This window comes from Dermacentor variabilis, chromosome 10 (assembly GCF_050947875.1).
Source record: "Dermacentor variabilis isolate Ectoservices chromosome 10, ASM5094787v1, whole genome shotgun sequence".
NCBI classification, from domain to species: Eukaryota; Metazoa; Arthropoda; class Arachnida; order Ixodida; family Ixodidae; genus Dermacentor; species Dermacentor variabilis.
Genome location: NC_134577.1, coordinates 25,422,309 through 25,440,136, shown reverse-complemented (window position 1 = coordinate 25,440,136; position 17,828 = coordinate 25,422,309). Strand labels below are relative to the sequence as shown.

General features: G+C 49.2%; 1 protein-coding gene and 1 long non-coding RNA gene across 9 annotated transcripts in view; one reads left to right on the top strand and one right to left on the bottom strand.

Moving 5' to 3' along the window:
- The window catches only part of LOC142560183 (uncharacterized), a 58,609-nt gene that overhangs the window by 21,850 nt on the left and 18,931 nt on the right, over positions 1–17,828 (top strand). The gene's annotated exons all lie outside the window — the stretch shown is intronic.
- LOC142560182 (microtubule-associated serine/threonine-protein kinase 2-like) overlaps positions 1–17,828 on the bottom strand; it is a 47,773-nt gene that overhangs the window by 12,439 nt on the left and 17,506 nt on the right. For 3 of the 5 annotated variants that reach the window (XM_075672085.1, XM_075672088.1, XM_075672089.1), the window contains 4 exons: positions 13,071–13,187; positions 11,806–12,128; positions 10,198–10,356; positions 2,522–2,630 (listed from right to left, as the gene is read on the bottom strand). In XM_075672085.1, the coding sequence (XP_075528200.1) occupies positions 2,522–2,630; positions 10,198–10,356; positions 11,806–12,128; positions 13,071–13,187 (708 nt within the window). The remainder of the gene's footprint in view (positions 1–2,521; positions 2,631–10,197; positions 10,357–11,805; positions 12,129–13,070; positions 13,188–17,828) is intronic. The other 2 variants (XM_075672087.1, XM_075672086.1) reach the window with 2 other exon arrangements.

The window sequence follows — 17,828 nt, the reverse complement described above, 5'->3', positions numbered from 1 at the left end:
TAAACTTTTACACCTAGGTGGCGCCGCATCTGTCGGCATTTGCGTTCCGCTCGGTTCCGCTATTTGAAAACACTATAGTGCGCGCCTGCTCTAAAGCGTGCAAAGCGTTGCGTTGCGCCGTACTAAAATTCTATATAGTAATTGCGTACACTGAGATAGAAAAGACGGCTATAGCTTCTTTCTTTCTCTTTCTTTCCGAAAGTTAGGGACATTTGCAATTATTTTAAGAGACAGAAAGAAAGCGGTTTGGATCAGAGAGCAAACGGATATAGACGATATTCTGATTGACAACAAGAGGAAAAAATGGAGCTGGGCAGGTCATGTAATTCGCAGGTTAGATAACCGTTGGACCATTAGGGTGACAGAATGGGTACCAAGAGAAGGGAAGCGCAGTATATAGAGGACGGCAGAAGACTAGGTGGTGCGCCGAAATTAGGAAATTTGCGGGTGTCAGTTGGAATCGGTTGGCGCGGGCTATAGGGGTAATTGTATAGATCGCAGGGAGAGGCCTTCGTTTTGCAGTGGACATAAAATAGGCTGATGATGATGATGATGCCATTATAAGATGCGTAATTATGATTGAGCGATCGATTGAGTTTAACCTCTCAAGGCTAGAGGTGGGCAAATGCCCTCATCTTTACTTTCCCTCCCTCACCACACCACACACACACAAAAAAATTTACCCGCCTTCCCTCGCCCTCGGGTTGGGAAGTCCATCACCGATTACAAATAAACAATTTACTCACCCCGTGAGCTTAGCTTACAACTATGATTGTCTGCCGTGCAATTTCAGTCGTCGAAGCGTGCCACAATTGATTTACATATAGGGACATTGGCTAAACCTAAAGAATAAGCCGTCCGGAATGCTCGCAAGTGACCAGCGAACTTCCCCCCCCCTTTTTTTTCTTCTTTTGTTGCTAGCAGAAACTACACTTTTTAGCCTGGGAGTCAAACGGCGAAACAAGCCACAGCCCGATGTTGAGCTGTTGGTGAGCTGCGTATGTCAATTCCCAGCGGTATGCGTGCGTAACTCACGAATTAAGCCCCTGCGACACGCCTGGACAGTCACGTTTCATCGACAAGCGCACTGTAGAATAATCGTCATGTACTGCACCAATGCGGGGATCGTACTGAGAGTCTTAGTACAGCTTGATGGGGATAACATGCTACAAGCAAACACACCTGCAAACATGGTGTGTCCAAATAAGTTCGTTGCCCGTGAGGCGAGTGTTATAAGGACATGCAAATTAGTATCAGTTTTGTACAGAGAGTACTTATACCGTCAACGGATAAGATATAGAAAGCTAAACGAAACACTGACCTGTGGACACTACTGGCGGGAGGGAAATATAGGGTCCGGGTTTAGAGAGCTTGCCTGTCTAGGCGGTTCGCGAATAGCGACACTGTGAGCTCCGCTTTGTTACGACCTCGCTCACAGTCATGTTTTCTTTTTTTTCAGCCGTTCAGGCGTCTGTGAGTAACGTTCGTGCTCAGAAGTTTGGGAATCCGAGTTCAAATAACATGCAGATCAACACCTAGAACCCACAATAGCTTGCAGCCTGCACTTCCCACTTCTGCTATAGAACACTCGAACATAATTCTAGAGCAGCTTACGATATTCACTCAACGTGACGCGTGGGTGAGAAAAAAAAAACGCAAACAATTCTATTCTGACAGGCTGGAAGGGCGACTGTGAAAAACAAATTCGTGCGAAAACTCCTCTGGGAGTTGTCTAAGTATGCGTAAGCATTGCGCCACTCGCTCACCACCACGCAGCCTGGTGTCACTATCGGTGTTATGAAACTTGATCCGACCAGTACAACCGACAGCGCTGCGGTGACACGAACTGCTGCGGACGGCGGCGCAATGCGAATTGATGACGCAAGCAAACTACCCCAGGTGGCGGCGCCAAGTGCGCTGATGACGTTCCGATCAGTATAAGTTAGTACCGCTCTTTTATCGCCCCTTATCCGTCCGCGTTGAACCACTATCAACCAGGATCAACCGTACTCCGGCGGCAGCTGTGCATGGTGCGGCCGTCCTATCTTGAAAGCGATCTGCGATGGGGACAGAGTGCGCCGAATGCTGATAGCTTTGTGTGCGCTGTGTTCTCGCCGCTTAGTTCGCGCTAAAGCCCGAGGCAGCACGAACGTCAATTCGCTTGCTGCTCCCTCCCTCGACAGGGCTTGCCCTCGTGAGAGTTCCCCCTGCTCAAGGCAGAGGGAAGTTCAAAAATGGAACTTCGCGGTAGCATTTGGAACATTATGATGTGCTATAAATGCATACCTGTCCAAAATTTGAGCATATCTTTGCATATTTGCATATTTTTGCATTAACTTTTCCTTATCATGCAATAAAGTTCGCCTTTTTTATTGATTGATTGAAAAGGATGTTGCACCAACCAAGAGAAGTGAACGTTAATGATCCGTACGACGGCTCGAAGTCTGGGCAGGTGGAACTGGCCTGTACCGCTTCGCAAATTGGCAAAAATAATGAAAAAGAAAAGGTAGTGTTAGCTTACCATCGGGTATGCTCTGGTTGCGTTTCGGCTGGTCGTAGTGTAGCTCGGAGCTCTCGTTACCGCTAGTGTCCATCATGTCCGCGTTGACTTTGCCGTGCTTTTCTTTCAGCTGCGATGGACAGGAAAATAAGCATTGAGAGGACGTCCCGAAAGCCTGTCGTCAGAATCTGGTTCGCATGAAAAAAAGAAAAAGAAACAGTATCACCGCTGCTATCATGGACTCCAAGATCGCGCGCACGTGTAATTGCGTAACACCAACGATTATTAACCCTTTTCGAGAAGCAGTTTTCTCTACAGAAACGAGATGGCGCTTTTGGCGGCGCGCCGCACGTTGCCTCAGCGAAGGCGCACCAGTGCGAAGTCATTACCGCTTCAGCTTTGGTACTTTGCTAGCAGCTGCCGGAAGAGTAACTGGGTTTTCGCTAACGCACTGCGCTCCATTCATGCTTTAAAATATGGAGCCGTAAAGTGAAGACGTGTGCAGTAGTTGGCTGCAAAAATTGTCATTGGCATATTAGGGCATGGAATGAATCTGTGTGTCCAATCATCAAGAAATTTCTTTTGGGCTTCGTGTGATCGCTTCTCGGCCTTTTGGCTAAGATCAAAGTGTATTATCCGGGGCTTCGCGTGATCCAGCTCTCCGCGCGCTGCGTGGGATCAAGCCTTTCCCCGTCTGGACAAAATGCTGTCAAGACAAATGGCGAGTGCGCCATGTGCATTTTCACGCCGATAATATCTTGAAGGACATCCTGAAGACGTGCATCCGCGTTGTCAACGGGCGAAAAGTCGAAATCTGTAGGGGTAAGTGGAAGTCTTGTGGAAGGGAGTGTGCCCAAAGTTTTCCCCAACCTACCTTCGGATCTCTCAAAGCCATGAACGAAAAAAAAGCAGTTTTTTTTTTGTGTGTGTGAAAAGTGAACAGCGATTTCCAGGACTGTTACAGAGTATTAGCGCTGTTAAAAGGTCAAATAACCTGTTGAAATGACAGCAGTAATAGTACAAGGAATGAAGTACCACTGATTGAAAAGCACAAAAAGAGGACACGATACAAATTTAACAGGACCATTAGGCTGAACACCTTATGAAATTCCTGGACTGCAGGGCAGACATCTCTGTGGCTGAATCCCGTAGTAGAGGCCCCAATCGAATGAGTCCAAGCGTAACGCTAAACCTATAGCTATCACTGTCACTCAACCTTCGTGCGAAACCACCACTTTCTAATGAGATTAGCATACTTAGGGTTCTTCAAGCTCCTTCCAGCGGCTGCGTACCTGTCTGTCGATTTCCCTAACCGCTTTCCCGCCAACCTGGGTCTCTGAGTAGTCCATGGTCGAATGTGTATAGTGCGTCGGGCTGAGGGAAGAGGACTCGAAACCAACCGTCCGACCAAGTTGGGCCACTAGTTATGGGGCACTGTCTGCCCATTTACCGCTCTTCAATGAACCTCTTTCACGGCGACTCGGAGCAACGTGTACATGCCACCCGTTCTGTGATTCCCTTCAGTGATCGTCTTTTATACCATCTGGGTATGTGCCAGTAGGCGTGAGCCGCTATTCAGTGAGCGTCCTTGATGCCAATTTCGGTTAACTAGGTAATTGACACTGGGAATATGCCAGCTCTGTAGTGACAAAAAAGTATCCTTTTGATTTATCCGATGCTCGGCGGGATCGAAACCGCGCCGAACGCGGATTGTACGGCAGTAGACGGCGCTGCGCGAGCAGTGGGAAGCAGTGTGCGTCAGACAGCAATGCAACGGGAGTATAGACCAGCAGCTGCATGGCGACCAGCCGAATGTACCGTTAGAAGTAAAAACAAGGCGCAGAAGACCAGGACTCAAGAAGATCACAAACAACAGGACCGGCGCCTCCTGTTGATTGTGTTCTTCTTCTTGAGTCCTGGTCTTCTGCGCCTTGCCTTTAAGCATGAACCAACTAGCCCAAGCAAGAGTTGTACCGTTAGAAACACTTTGAAGGTTTCCCGTGCTGGGCAGCATCGAACCCACGTTGCACGGGTTCCTCACGGGCAGCAGCTCGACGCTTTAGCAGGCTGCGCCAACAAATGCACAAATGCGAGAGACAGCTACAGGAGCCCGCGGCTGCCGCATCATGCGTTTCTGGGCGCATGCACCGGCGCGCCACGCATCTCGGAGACCACGGGCAGGCTTCGCGGCAGTGTTTCTGTAATGGGACGCTTCCGCGACTCGACACCACCGCGCGGAGGCAACAAAGAGTTGAGACAAAAGGCACACTTCTGCGTGCATTCATTAGCCTTGAAGAAGACAAGTCCACTTGTCGAAACGTTGGCTCCTGCTTTCACTTTGTCCTCGTTTTGCTCATCGCATGCGATCCCATAGATGAGATGAATACATATATATAGAAAAGTATCAGTCATAGCTCTCGTAGTATAGCCTTCTGAGCTGTTTCCTTTTTTTTTCCTTTTCTTTTTTTTTTCTTTGAAAGAAGTCCTATTAGGGTTATTATATTTACACAAAGGTATTTTGCCCTCGCCAGCAGCAGTACTTGAGATAGCTATTCCGGCGGCTAGCTTTCCACGCTATGCGTGCCGCCCTTGCACCTGTTTAAGCTTTTTCCTAGACGCTAGAGCTATACAATGTCCGCGCAACCTTGAGCGATCGGAAAGCGCGTTTTCCATTCTTGGCCGGCGGAGAGAGGAGACTTCGTTCCGGCCGCGAACCTCTCTACATCTCAGTAAGGTGCCTGGTGGTGGTCTCGTGCTGACGATGCCCTCTCGGTGAGCGCATATTTCCCCCCCTCATCTTTTAAGAGATTCAATACATACAAGCATTTGTCTCGCAAACCAGATTTATTTCAAGGGAATTTTCCACGTCTCAATAATTTCTCTCGTCGTATTCGAGTGCTGATTGCCGTGTTATAGTTTGTTAACGAAATTTCCCCTCAAGTCTAAATATTTTAAGGCAGTTTTCCTAGTCTCTAAAGCCGCTCGAGTTCACGCTGCTCCTCTGGCGGCCTTTTTTCCAAGAAATTATGCCTTCCAACCACTCAGAATCAGCAAAAATCGACTGCCGCGGACAACATCAGTCCCTTTCCACATAAGTATGAGGCTCGGAGCAGGAGCTATGGCGCTTGAAAGTAACCGTTGGCTTGACGAACCAACCAACTGAGCTACCTTTCCGGGCAACATTGAAGGATCACGAGTTCAAATCACATGTTATGTTCCTTCCCCCCCCCCCCTTTTTTAAATGTATTTTCCTTCATTTTATCGCTGTACGGAAACTCTCCTAAAAAAAAAATTATATATCCTCAATTATGTGTGGCCGCACATGTGCAGGTCATAAATACCAGGTTCTCTAGCCGAGTGCCATCCATTCGGTATAACCGAGCTTAGATTGGTCCACCTTGACTGATCAAATAGGGCACCACTGTAGGTTAAATGAGGCGTACAACTCCTGCGGGACCCGCCGTGGTTGCTCAGTGGTTATGGTGTTAGACTGCTGAGCACGAGGTCGCGGGATCGGACCCCGGCCACGGCGGCCGCATTTCGATGGGGGCGAAATGCGAAAACACCTGTGTACTTAGAATTAGGTGCACGTTAAAGAACCCCAGGTGGTCGAAATTTTTGGAGTCCTCCACTACGGCGTGCATAATCAGAAAGTGGTTTTGTCACGCAAAACCCCATAATTCAATCTTTAATTTAACTCCTGCGGGGACGGTAGAGTATCCGTCTCCAGTGCAAGAGGACCGTGATTCAAATCCCGGTGCCGCGCAATTCTCCACCGGAAAATACAAAAAAAAAAACCGTGTGTTGAGAAAATTGCACAAACAGGCCTGGAGTGCGGCCTGATCCCGGTGACCAGAACCGGTAATGCACTCTCTCACCAGAGCAGGATTGGCCACCCTGGTGCAGTACTTGGCCACAACCTCCTATATGAATACAACAATCAAACCCCGGCCCTCAGTCCCCAGCAGCCGCGAAGCAACTGACCAAGGCGGCGGTCAGATCTGTGACGCTGCAGAGGGTGCTAAGAATACCTGGCTCCGGAAAGGCCGCCATTGGAATCTGAACCTGGCAACGTTTAACGTTAGAACGCTATCTAGTGAGGCGAGTCTAGCAGTGTTATTGGAGGAATTAGAGGGTAGTAAATGGGTTATAATAGGGCTCAGTGAGGTTAGGAGGACAAAAGAAGCATATACAGTGCTAAAAAGCGGGCATGTACTGTGTTACCGGGGCTTAGCGGAGAGACGAGAACTAGGAGTCGGATTCCTGATTAATAAGGAAATAGCTGGTAACATAAAGGAATTCTATAGCATTAACGAGAGGGTGGCAGGTCTTGTTGTGAAACTTAATAAGAGGTACAAATTGAAGGTGGTACAAGTCTATGCCCCTACATGCAGTCATGATGACCAGGAAGTCGAAAGCTTTTATGAAGACGTGGAATCGGCGATGGGTAAAGTCAAAACAAAATACACTATACTGATGGGCGACTTCAATGCCAGGGTAGGCAAGAAGCAGGCTGGAGACAAGTCAGTGGGGGAATATGGCATAGGCTCTAGGAATAGCAGAGGAGAATTATTAGTAGAGTTTGCAGAACAGAATAATATGCGGATAATGAACACCTTTTTCCGCAAGCGGGTTAGTCGAAAGTGGACGTGGAGGAGCCCGAATGGTGAGACTAGAAATGAAATCGACTTCATACTCTGCGCGAAACCTGGCATCATACAAGATGTAGACGTGCTCGGCAAGGTACGCTGCAGTGACCATAGGATGGTAAGAACTTGAATTAGCCTAGACTTGAGGAGGGAACGGAAGAAACTGGTACACAAGAAGCCAATCAATGAGTTAGCGGTAAGAGGGAAACTAGAGGAATTCCGGATCAAGCTACAGAACAGGTATTCGGCTTTAACTCAGGAAGAGGACCTTAGTGTTGAAGCAATGAACGACTATCTCATGGGCATCATTAAGGAGTGCGCAATAGAAGTCGGTGGTAACGCCGTTAGACAGGAAACCAGTAAGCTATCGCAGGAGACGAAAGATCTGATCAAGAAACGCCAATGTATGAAAGCCTCTAACCCTACAGCTAGAATAGAACTGGCAGAATTTTCTAAGTTAATCAACAAGCGTAAGACAGCGGACATCAGGAACTATAATATGGATAGAATTGAACAGGCTCTCAGGAACGGAGGAAGCCTAAAAACAGTGAAGAAGAAACTAGGAATAGGCAAGAATCAGATGTGTGCGTTAAGAGACAAAGCCGGCAATATTGTTACTAATATGGATGAGATAGTTCAAGTGGCTGAGGAGTTCTATAGAGATTTATACAGTACCAGTGGCACCCACGACGATAGTGGAAGAGAGAATAGCCTAGAGGAATTCGAAATCCCACAGGTAACGCCAGAAGAAGTAAAGAAAGCCTTAGGAGCTATGCAAAGGGGGAAGGCAGCTGGGGAGGATCAGGTAACAGCAGATTTGTTGAAGGATGGTGGTCAGATTGTTCTAGAGAAACTGGCCACCCTGTATACGCAATGCCTCATAACCTCGAGCGTACCGGAATCTTGGAAGAACGCTAACATAATCCTAATCCATAAGAAAGGGGACGCCAAAGACTTGAAAAATTATAGACCGATCAGCTTACTGTCCGTTGCCTACAAAGTATTTACTAAGGTAATCGCAAATAGAATCAGGAACACCTTAGACTTCTGTCAACCAAAGGACCAGGCAGGATTCCGTAAAGGCTACTCAACAATAGACCATATTCAGACTATCAATCAAGTGATAGAGAAATGTGCAGAATATAACCAACCCTTATATATAGCTTTCATTGATTACGAGAAAGCGTTTGATTCAGTCGAAACCTCAGCAGTCATGGAGGCATTACGGAATCAGGGTGTAGATGAGCCATATGTAAAGATACTGGAAGATATCTATAGCGGCTCCACAGCCACCATAGTCCTCCACAAAGAAAGCAACAAAATCCCTATAAAGAAAGGCGTCAGACAGGGAGATACGATATCTCCAATGCTATTCAGAGCATGTTTACAGGAGGTATTCAGAGGCCTGGAGTGGGAAGAATTGGGGATAAAAGTTGATGGAGAATACCTTAGCAACTTGCGATTCGCTGATGATATTGCCTTGCTTAGTAACTCAGGAGACCAATTGCAATGCATGCTCACTGACCTGGAGAGGCAAAGCAGAAGGGTGGGTCTGAAAATTAATCTGCAGAAAACTAAAGTGTTGTTTAACAGTCTCGGAAGAGAACAACAGTTTACGATAGGTAGCGAAGCACTGGAAGTGGTAAGGGAATACATCTACTTAGGGCAGGTAGTGACCACGGATCCGGATCATGAGACTGAAATAACCAGAAGAATAAGAATGGGCTGGGGTGCGTTTGGCAGGCATTCTCAAATCATGAACAGCAGGTTGCCACTATCCCTCAAAAGGAAAGTGTATAACAGCTGTGTGTTACCAGTACTCACATATGGGGCAGAAACCTGGAGGCTTACGAAAAGGGTTCTGCTTAAATTGAGGACGACGCAACGAGCTATGGAAAGAAGAATGATGGGTGTAACATTAAGGGATAAAAAAAGAGCAGATTGGGTGAGGGAACAAACGCGAGTTAATGACATCTTGGTTGAAATTAAGAAAAAGAAATGGGGGGGCATGGGCAGGGCATGCAATGAGGAGGGAAGATAACCGATGGTCATTAAGGGTTACGGACTGGATCCCAAGGGAAGGGAAGCGTAGCAGGGGGCGGCAGAAAGTTTGGTGGGCGGATGACATTAAGATGTTTGCAGGGACAACATGGCCACAATTAGTACATGACTGGGGTAGTTGGAGAAGTATGGGAGATGCCTTTGCCCTGCAGTGGGCGCAACTAGGATGATGATGATGATGATGATGATGATGATGACGACGACGACGACTCGAGCTAGAGCTTTCTCTGTGAAATTTAAGGATGCGATACTTAGCAGACACGATCGTTAGCGCGTCGTATGCGTTGCACTTGCCAGCTTAAAATGACCAGACCTGGTTATCTGCCTTTTAGAGGGCATGGGAAAGCGTGTCTGCGTTTTGTTGTGCGAAGATCCTTCTAGCTTCCCGTCGAAATTCCAAGCGTCCTGCTCAGCCTCCATCTTGTTTGGAGATGAAAGTAGCCTGCGTCGTTTCTGACTTCGACGGCGTCTTCGCGAAGCTTAAGATGCCCGCTGTCCGCTCAGTCGTCTACTTCGCCGTCTGCGCCGAAAATTGGAACGCAGCCTATGTCACGCCTCGAAGAAAATGGCGAAATGTTCAGAATAGAGCCCCTTGTCGACGCGCGATAACAGCAGAGAACCTGCGGTCTCAAGAAACTTCCGGTCACGTGCCTTCTTACTCTGTTGCGCTGAAAAAAAAAGTTGTTTCGGTGTACGGAAAGTAATTTTACTTTTCCGGAGAAAAGAAAGGCGCATAATGCCTCAAGACGAACAGCTTAAATTTTCCTATAACTCAGGGCAATCTTGACTCACGGCAACCTTGACCCACAAAAATTGTCGTTATGTACAGAGGAAAAGTGCTGAAAATCTGCGGACGTGTTTTAACGCACCCTTGCTACTCGCCGTTGCCTGTCTTGTTTAGCGGGCTACGTCATGCAGCGGGCAAAACCGGAAGCCGTCCAGGGCGCATGCGTTTCTAAACAGCGAAAGGGTCTTATATAAACGCACCGCGAGCATCAACTTTCGGAAGCTCTTGGACGCGTAGCACAGCAGCGGCTTCTGCATCTCGGGCAAGATGTCTGTCATGTCGTCGATCTGCTGGTGGCGCCGCTCGTCATCTTCGTCGGCGTTGTCGCCGGCCTTCTTCTTGTCCTCTTCCTGCACTTGCTGCGAGAGGGCGCTGCGTCTCAAGAAGCTGCCTCAAGAAGCAAGAGGCGATTGGAGGATTGGTGGATGTAGGAAAACGACAAAAAACGCAGGCGTACAGAAGCACAGTTCGCAATAGGGGATCAGAAAATTTGGTTGTGGGCGTTCATAGCGTTTTCTTCTTTTTTATTGTTTTACCTAGGTATAGGACATTAGGCAGTATAGTAGCAGGAGCTTGGTGGTGCAACCCACCGCCCCGTTCCAAACGGGACGCTCCTACCTTCCATACATCCATCCATCCTGACGCACATTTCTCGGCAGTCGCCGACAGTGAGAAACTGATATAATTCTTACGCTTTAATTCTTATTCACGTCTTATAATAGAAGAAAATCGATAGGAGCGAGATGTGTTTGCAGGCCGGAGTAGAGAAATTTGCGGGCCACCTGTTGTGGACTTTCAGCGGTCCCTACAGTCGAGCTATGATGAGAAATTAACGAACTGATGAAGTGTCCTAAATACAAGCAACAAGTATCGTATCGGATACAATTAATCCGCCAGTATCTTATATTTGTGCTTTTCTAGCTGCGCCAATTCTTTTTTTAAGTTTGCCTGTGGCAGATTGCGCAATTCTAACCCTCGATCTAAATTACTCGATGAGGCGACCACTACTTCTACTCGAAATCGAAATGCTTAATTGAATAATTATCGCAATCACACTAATTACGCTTTAAATTAATTAATTTACGACTCATATTTCGATCCACAAATTCTAGCTAGCGAGTTCGCAAGGCGTATCCACTTCAAACGAGTTCTCCGGACTGCACGAGTTTCAAGATATCAATTTTTGATGTGTCCGACAAAATGCATTGGCGCATTCGAAACCTTTTTCTGAATTTGAGGATACCGTTGGGGGTCGTCGTCTTTTCTCGCCCGGTAAGTCTATGTATAGCCGCACATCATTGTGTTTCCGTCAGTGTCTCCATCAGGCCCCCACTTCTCTGCGAACGCCCTCGTGACCACCGTTTATAAAGCTTAAACTTGTCTATGCTTATCTATAAACGGTGCTCGTGATGGTATAAACGCACGCGCCGCATCGGAGACGGAAGGGCCATCGCTCACTTCCACGACACGTCATGATCACCGTGGTTTGACGTCACCATCGGTGGGGGACTGCTGTCCGTGAAAAGTCTGTGCGGCGCGATTTCAATATCTACGGTCTGGCCGCACGACACTTCCTCGATTGCGGGCTTGTACGCGCCGAAAAATGAAACAGATACTTCGCACTAACCGTTTGGCATGCGGTAAGTGACTAAGGCTTAGGCGGTATAGTTCAATAGCGGCAGCGTAGGAGATTCTTAGCGACGATATGTTTAAACCGGGATTACTTATTAAGCGGGAACGTATTAACGAGGTTCTACTGTTCACGGTTTGAATGCGACTCGCCATTAACGTAATTTCCTCGTATATACCTTGATGGCGGGTATGTCGATGAGGTCTTTCTTGGTGTACAGCTGCTTCCAGTTGAAGCCGTCGAAGAAGGAGTGCGTCTTGAGGTCTGAGTAGATGCGCGACCCGAGCCGCTCGGCGGGGTTCTTGCGCAGCATGCGGTACGTCATGTCCTTGGCCGGCGTGGTGGCCGAGTGGCCGTGCGTGTCCGTGGCGCGGGGCCACTTGAGCGGCGCCGTGATGATGCGCTCGCGCAGCATCTGCTTCGTCTTGCCCCGGAACGGCACCTTGCCCGTCATCAGCTTGTACATGACGATGCCCGACGACCACCAGTCGACCGAGCGGCCTGCAGCGCGCGCGCATCCGCAGGTTGGCCGACGCGATATGTCGTGCATAAACGACTCGCACAAGTTGCACAGGCCAGAGTTTGCTGCGACGCTTTCGTTTATAAAACCCCCTTAAACGCCGCATTTCGATGGGGGCGAAATGCGAAAACACCCATGTGCTTAGATTTAGGTGCACGTTAAAGAACCCCAGGTGGTCAAAATTTTCGGAGTCCTCCACTACGGCGTGCCTCATAATCAGAAAGTGGTTTTGGCACGTAAAACCCCAAATATTATTAACTTCGTTAAGTAGCGACACTCTCCTCCTCCACCTTCACTCCTCCTCGTTTCTCCTCTCTTTCACGCTCCCTTCTCGACCGTGGCGCCGCCTACACTGCTCGAGGGTAGCAACGGCGCCAACAGGCGCTCCTCGCCACTCCGTAGACGCTTCTCGAGCGAAAATGGCGCTGAAGCGCGGCGCGAGGGCCCACGTGATGCTATTAGGCCAATAGCGACGCAGCGTCGGCCCCGGCCAGAGCGCGCGAGGAGGAGGCGGCATTCTTCAAAGCGTGGTGCTACTTTACGAGGTTTAAGGGGCTTTATTCATTTATCGCCTTCCCGAAGCGCTCAGTTTCAACGCGGATGGAAGCGTTAACTGGCTGGCGGTCGCGAGATAAGCGAAGAGCATTTCGGATATTGGTGGGGAAAAAGAATGCAGGGTTAGAGATCGATAGAACCAGGGTCGTTACAGGCATATGTAACTGTACGATATAGAGATAGAGGTTTTAGTGAAGGAGAGAAAGCGGAATCCTAGACTGTTTACCACGTTTTACCATCTCACTCTTTCCAACGCTTAGGGAGCTACCAACACTGTAAAAAAAATCATTCGCATCCTTAAAAGTGAATGGCGGTGTATTTACAGTGAACCGTCCACCGAATTAAGGACTTCGTGGTCGCGATCGTACCGTACGGTCGCCTCTTGAGTATCTCCGGCGCCATGTAAGGTATGGTACCGGCCGACTCGCTGTCGTTGAATTCGAACGCCGTCCTCTTGAAGTAGTGCCTCAGGACGCGCTTGGAAACTGCAGTTTAGCGGGAGAAGCGCGCGGAGCGTGTTTTTACGCGCTGGCATACGCGGTTAAGTGTTCTCACAATTCTCCCGAGCCGCTTTTGGCCGCAGTGTTCCGCTGCTGAACACGTGCTCGCAGATTGGATGCCCGGCAAAAACTGCACAGGCTTATGCCAATCCTAGGAGCTGGTACTTCAGACACCGAATGAGCATAAAACTATAGTTCTCATCCTTAGGGAACCACTATAGGGATGGTGGGACGCGTACATTTTCACTTATGGGGAGCACATAAAGATGGATAAAAGTGCCGACGAAATTTCAGAATATCAGTTTCGGAAAAAGGGGCATACATTGATCCCGGCTGCCATCCAACCTGCAGGCCGCGTACCAAAACTTACCTCATGCAACGTCCATAGAGGCTAGGCTCAAGTGTCTCACTAAAGGTTGTCAAATTGTTTCTTCAACATTAGCCACAAGGCGTAAGGCACTAGGAGCTGCAATAGATAATTCGAGCTTAAGCGTATTCACTTTAGCCTAACAACGACACAGCCGTAAGGCTGAGCTACATATGTAATGATGTGGTGTCTGATATAGCGGGCAGTACCGTCGTAAGTAAAGGTGACCCGAAAGGGGAGCAACCCCCGCCGGGTCTGTGTGCACTGCTAAAGTCGGCGTGCACTGCTAAAATACCATTCCCGAAACCTCGCAGCGTTTGTTTGGTGCGAGGAAAATACTTAGTTTACGAGTAAAATTGCGTCTGAACCACTCTCATACCTTTAGTGCAATTACAAATCGCCCTCCCCCGAGCAGGGAGTGGTGACGTTGCATGCGCCACTACCGCCCTTTACCGCCGTCGGTGAGTAAAAACGGTGCCCGAGAGACTGCGTTTCTTGCGCAGAAAACCGTAGCGCAAACGCACGACGTCACATGGATGTGGCATTCTCTGCTACTTGCAGTTTGTGCGAGTTTCGCGAGCCAGCAAAACCGGCGCAGCATTGCGTGATAACGAAACTACTGAAACGCGGAAGCACGGGCGGTGCATGGTGGAAACAACGGCTGTCACGGGTAGCGCCGTTGAGTTCTTTCTGAAGATCAAACAGAACTAGGCAATTTGTCTTTTGTCTTATAATGTTATTTGTCTGTTAATGTGTTATAATGTTATTTGTAATATATAATGTTATTTTATCTTATAATGCGATACAATGATATTATTAGGAGTGGTTGAGTACTAGTCACAGAATTACAATGACGAGTGCCTTCGTCATCGGTATAGTACTTGAATGTCCTGGAGGAGTCTCTGTGTCCTGCACTTACCTCAATTCTCCATCACTAATTTAAAGCTCTGTTCGCGATAACATCGACGTCCTAGACCTTCTCGAGCATTAATCTATCACTTTAGCTTGGCTTAACATTTGCCTTAAGCGCTCCTTTAAAGGAAGTGGACTAAGACAGGTATACACAATCTGGCACAGCGAGGACATATCGAGGCGCAGCGTTGAGGGTGAGAAACAGCGCTAGGTGCTGCCAAACATTGGTGTCTACAACACGTAGTCATGTTTTAAACAAACGAACTTCTGTCTTGCTTTTTTTTCTTCCACTGTAGACTACAAATCTGTTCACAACGAAAACGCACAAAAGTCGTTCAAAATTCGTTATATCGAATTATCCGACACATCGAACTACCTGTAGGGCATTAGTCGGTACGTTATAACTGAGAAGGGTGAAGGCTCAAACATGTTTGTAAGTCATCAGTAATTCGACGCTGTTCTATAATACACGTGTTCCGGTAGACTTTCGTGAAAGGGTCGGCATTACTTGCAGGACAAATCGCAGCGTTCGCTTAGGTGGTTAACCAAAGTCCGCTACTACGTTTCTGTAGTATAGTGCCGCCCCCTGTCAGATCTCTGTGTCATCGTACATGTGTGTTTTGTAGTTGTTTAGCTAGATGGCGCACCCCCCTTCCGTCATGTGACGAGCTTGGGCCAATCTGGAGGTGTCATCTAGCGTGTGAAGCCTTTATAAGTAATAAACGGCCGTGGGTCGGCCGAGTCTTCGTTCCGGTTTTCATCGGGAGCAATTTGCTCCGTGTCTCCTTCCTGCGCCGGCGCTAGCCGCGCGTTCGCCCGGTCGGGGCCCCCCGCTTGCCTGCCGCTGCCGACACAACATCTTTTGGCGACGAGGGTGGGACTCCCGCAGCGGTTCCGACCGAAGCCCCGGAAAACAAGCGAGCTTCGTAAGTGAAGCGTCCTTTACGTGTCGGCACGGCCTGCAAACGCCGCCGACGCACTTGGCGTCGCGAGGCTTCCGAGCCTAGGCCTACTCGCCCCCTTGTTCTTCCGTGCCCCATTCCTGCTGCGAGCTCCGGCTTGTTTTCTGCACTGTCTCCTGCGCGCTACCGGGCATGGCGTCTTTTACGGCGAACCTTCCCGTTTTTCTTGAAGTGCCCGGCCCACCGTTAATTCCATGATATCGCTGGAAAAAAATTTTTCAGGCCCACCTCGAAGCGGCCGGCGGTGGCGACTGGACGGACGCGCGACGAGCGTCCGCGCTCGTCAGCGCTCTCGGGCGTGAGGGACAACGGAAGTACTTTGCAGACGAGGAGCAGGAAGCAGCAAGGCAGTTAACCAGCGCAGCGTCAGCTTCAAGCGAAGCAGCAAGGCAGTCGACCGGCGCAGCGTCAACGTCAAGTGATGCGGTCCCGCCAGCGTCAGAGTTCCCGAGACTCGTGCAGCGGCTTGACCGGCTGTTCGCCGCGTCAACAAATGTCCTGGCGGAAAGGCACGAATTCACCAGTCGAAAGCAGTTCGAGGGAGAAGGATTCCTGGAATTCGTGACCGCATTGAAGGAGAAGGCGCTACAGTGCAACTTCGGCACAACCTACGACGAGCGCGTCCGAGACCAAATAATACATGGGGTAGCGAACGCCAGCGTTCGTGAAAAGTTATTAGCTCATGGCGAAACCCTGCCCCTGGACAAGGCCGAAGAAATTGGACGCTCGTTAGAAGCCTTGCATCGAGCGAACCGCGCGTTCGGCTCCGAAAATGTACGAAGAATCGAGGCATCTCAACTTGGCGTTCCGTCGACGGGCCAAGATGGCCGACTTCTTCCGGGGCGCCGCCAAGATGGCCGACGTAGTCCGGGAGGCCGCCAAGATGGCCGACGTAGTCCGGGAGGCCGCCAAGAGGGCCGACATTTCGCACATGGCTCCTCCGGGAACCGTGGTGCATGCGACCGGTGTGGCAGCACGAAGCATATTGCAACGTACAGGAATTGCCCCGCAAGGAACCGGCGGTGCAACGCCTGCCACACGTTGGGCCATTTTGCATCAGTATGCCGGAAAACCCGTACTGTTCAACACGTCTCTTCCGCAGAGACGCTGTCTTCAACTTCCGCAAGGCAGCCGTCCGCGTCTGTCTTGACGGTAAGCGCTTTTGATACTGAAAAAGATTTGGAAGTTCCGGTCGTAGTGAACGGCGTCTCCATGCGACTGCCGGTGGATACGGGAGCGTCTGTGTCATGCATGACGGCCGAAGATTTTAGAAATAACTTTGGTCGACAGCACCGGCTGTCACAACCAACAGTGGACTTGAGAAATTTCTCCAAGCAACGCATCAACATTCAAGGCCTGTTTCAAGCCACTGTCCAGTTTTTCCAAAGGTCATGCTCCGTCACGTTCCACGTTACGACTACAGGAACATCACTGCTGGGTTTAGACGCTATCCAACGCTTGGGCATACAGATAGACGGTACGTCGCTGACATGTTGTCTACCATCGCTTCCTTCAGTACAGAGCCCCACAGATGTGCCTCCGGGTTTTGATCACCTCTTCAGTGACGAGTTGAGTCTCGTCAACAACTGTGTGCACCGAATTCATCGGCAGCAGGATGCGAAACCAGTATCTTCAAAGTTGCGCAGACTACCCCTGGCTCTCAGTGACCAGGTCCCAAATGAATTGCGACGTCTCGAGGACTGCGACGTCATCAAGCGTGTCGAGGCTTCTGAGTGGGTGTCTCCACTTGTGGTGGTGCGCAAGAAGGATGGAACCATGCAGCTCTGTGTAGATCTACGGAAACAGGACAGCCTTGTGCCTCACGTTAAAGAAAGGGTCTTGCAGAAACAGTGGCAGACTAAACAGTACGTAGACAAATGTAGAGGTGCTCAGGCAACTCGTATCAAGGTGGGAGACACCGGCAGAATAAGATTTAAGAGGAAACGATTTTTTAAGTACAGTAAACCTCGTAAAGTCAAGGCCCAGGTAGGACCATCTACTTTTCTACTCAGTGATGGGAAGACGTGGCATGTGTCTAAGTTAACCCTAGTGATAAAGGATTCAGCAGGTAGTACATTGTTTACAAGTGACAAAGATTTTTTGTACTCATATTCAAACTTGGATAGTCATTCTGATGACTCGTCTGTAGCGACAGCGTCTTCTCAGAGTCATAAGCTTCAATTGAGTAGTCAGTCTGACTATCACTTCCGAGTTTACACAGTCAGCAGTCGTTTCTGATTCCATGGGGGAATCGGTAGCATCTCGGGACTTGTTGGGCCTTCGAGAGGAGCTTCCTGGGCAACCCTCTCCAGCGTTGAGCGACAACCACATTCAATTGTCCAACCAGGGGGAGGGAAATAGTGGGACGACTGGGTCTTTAACGTC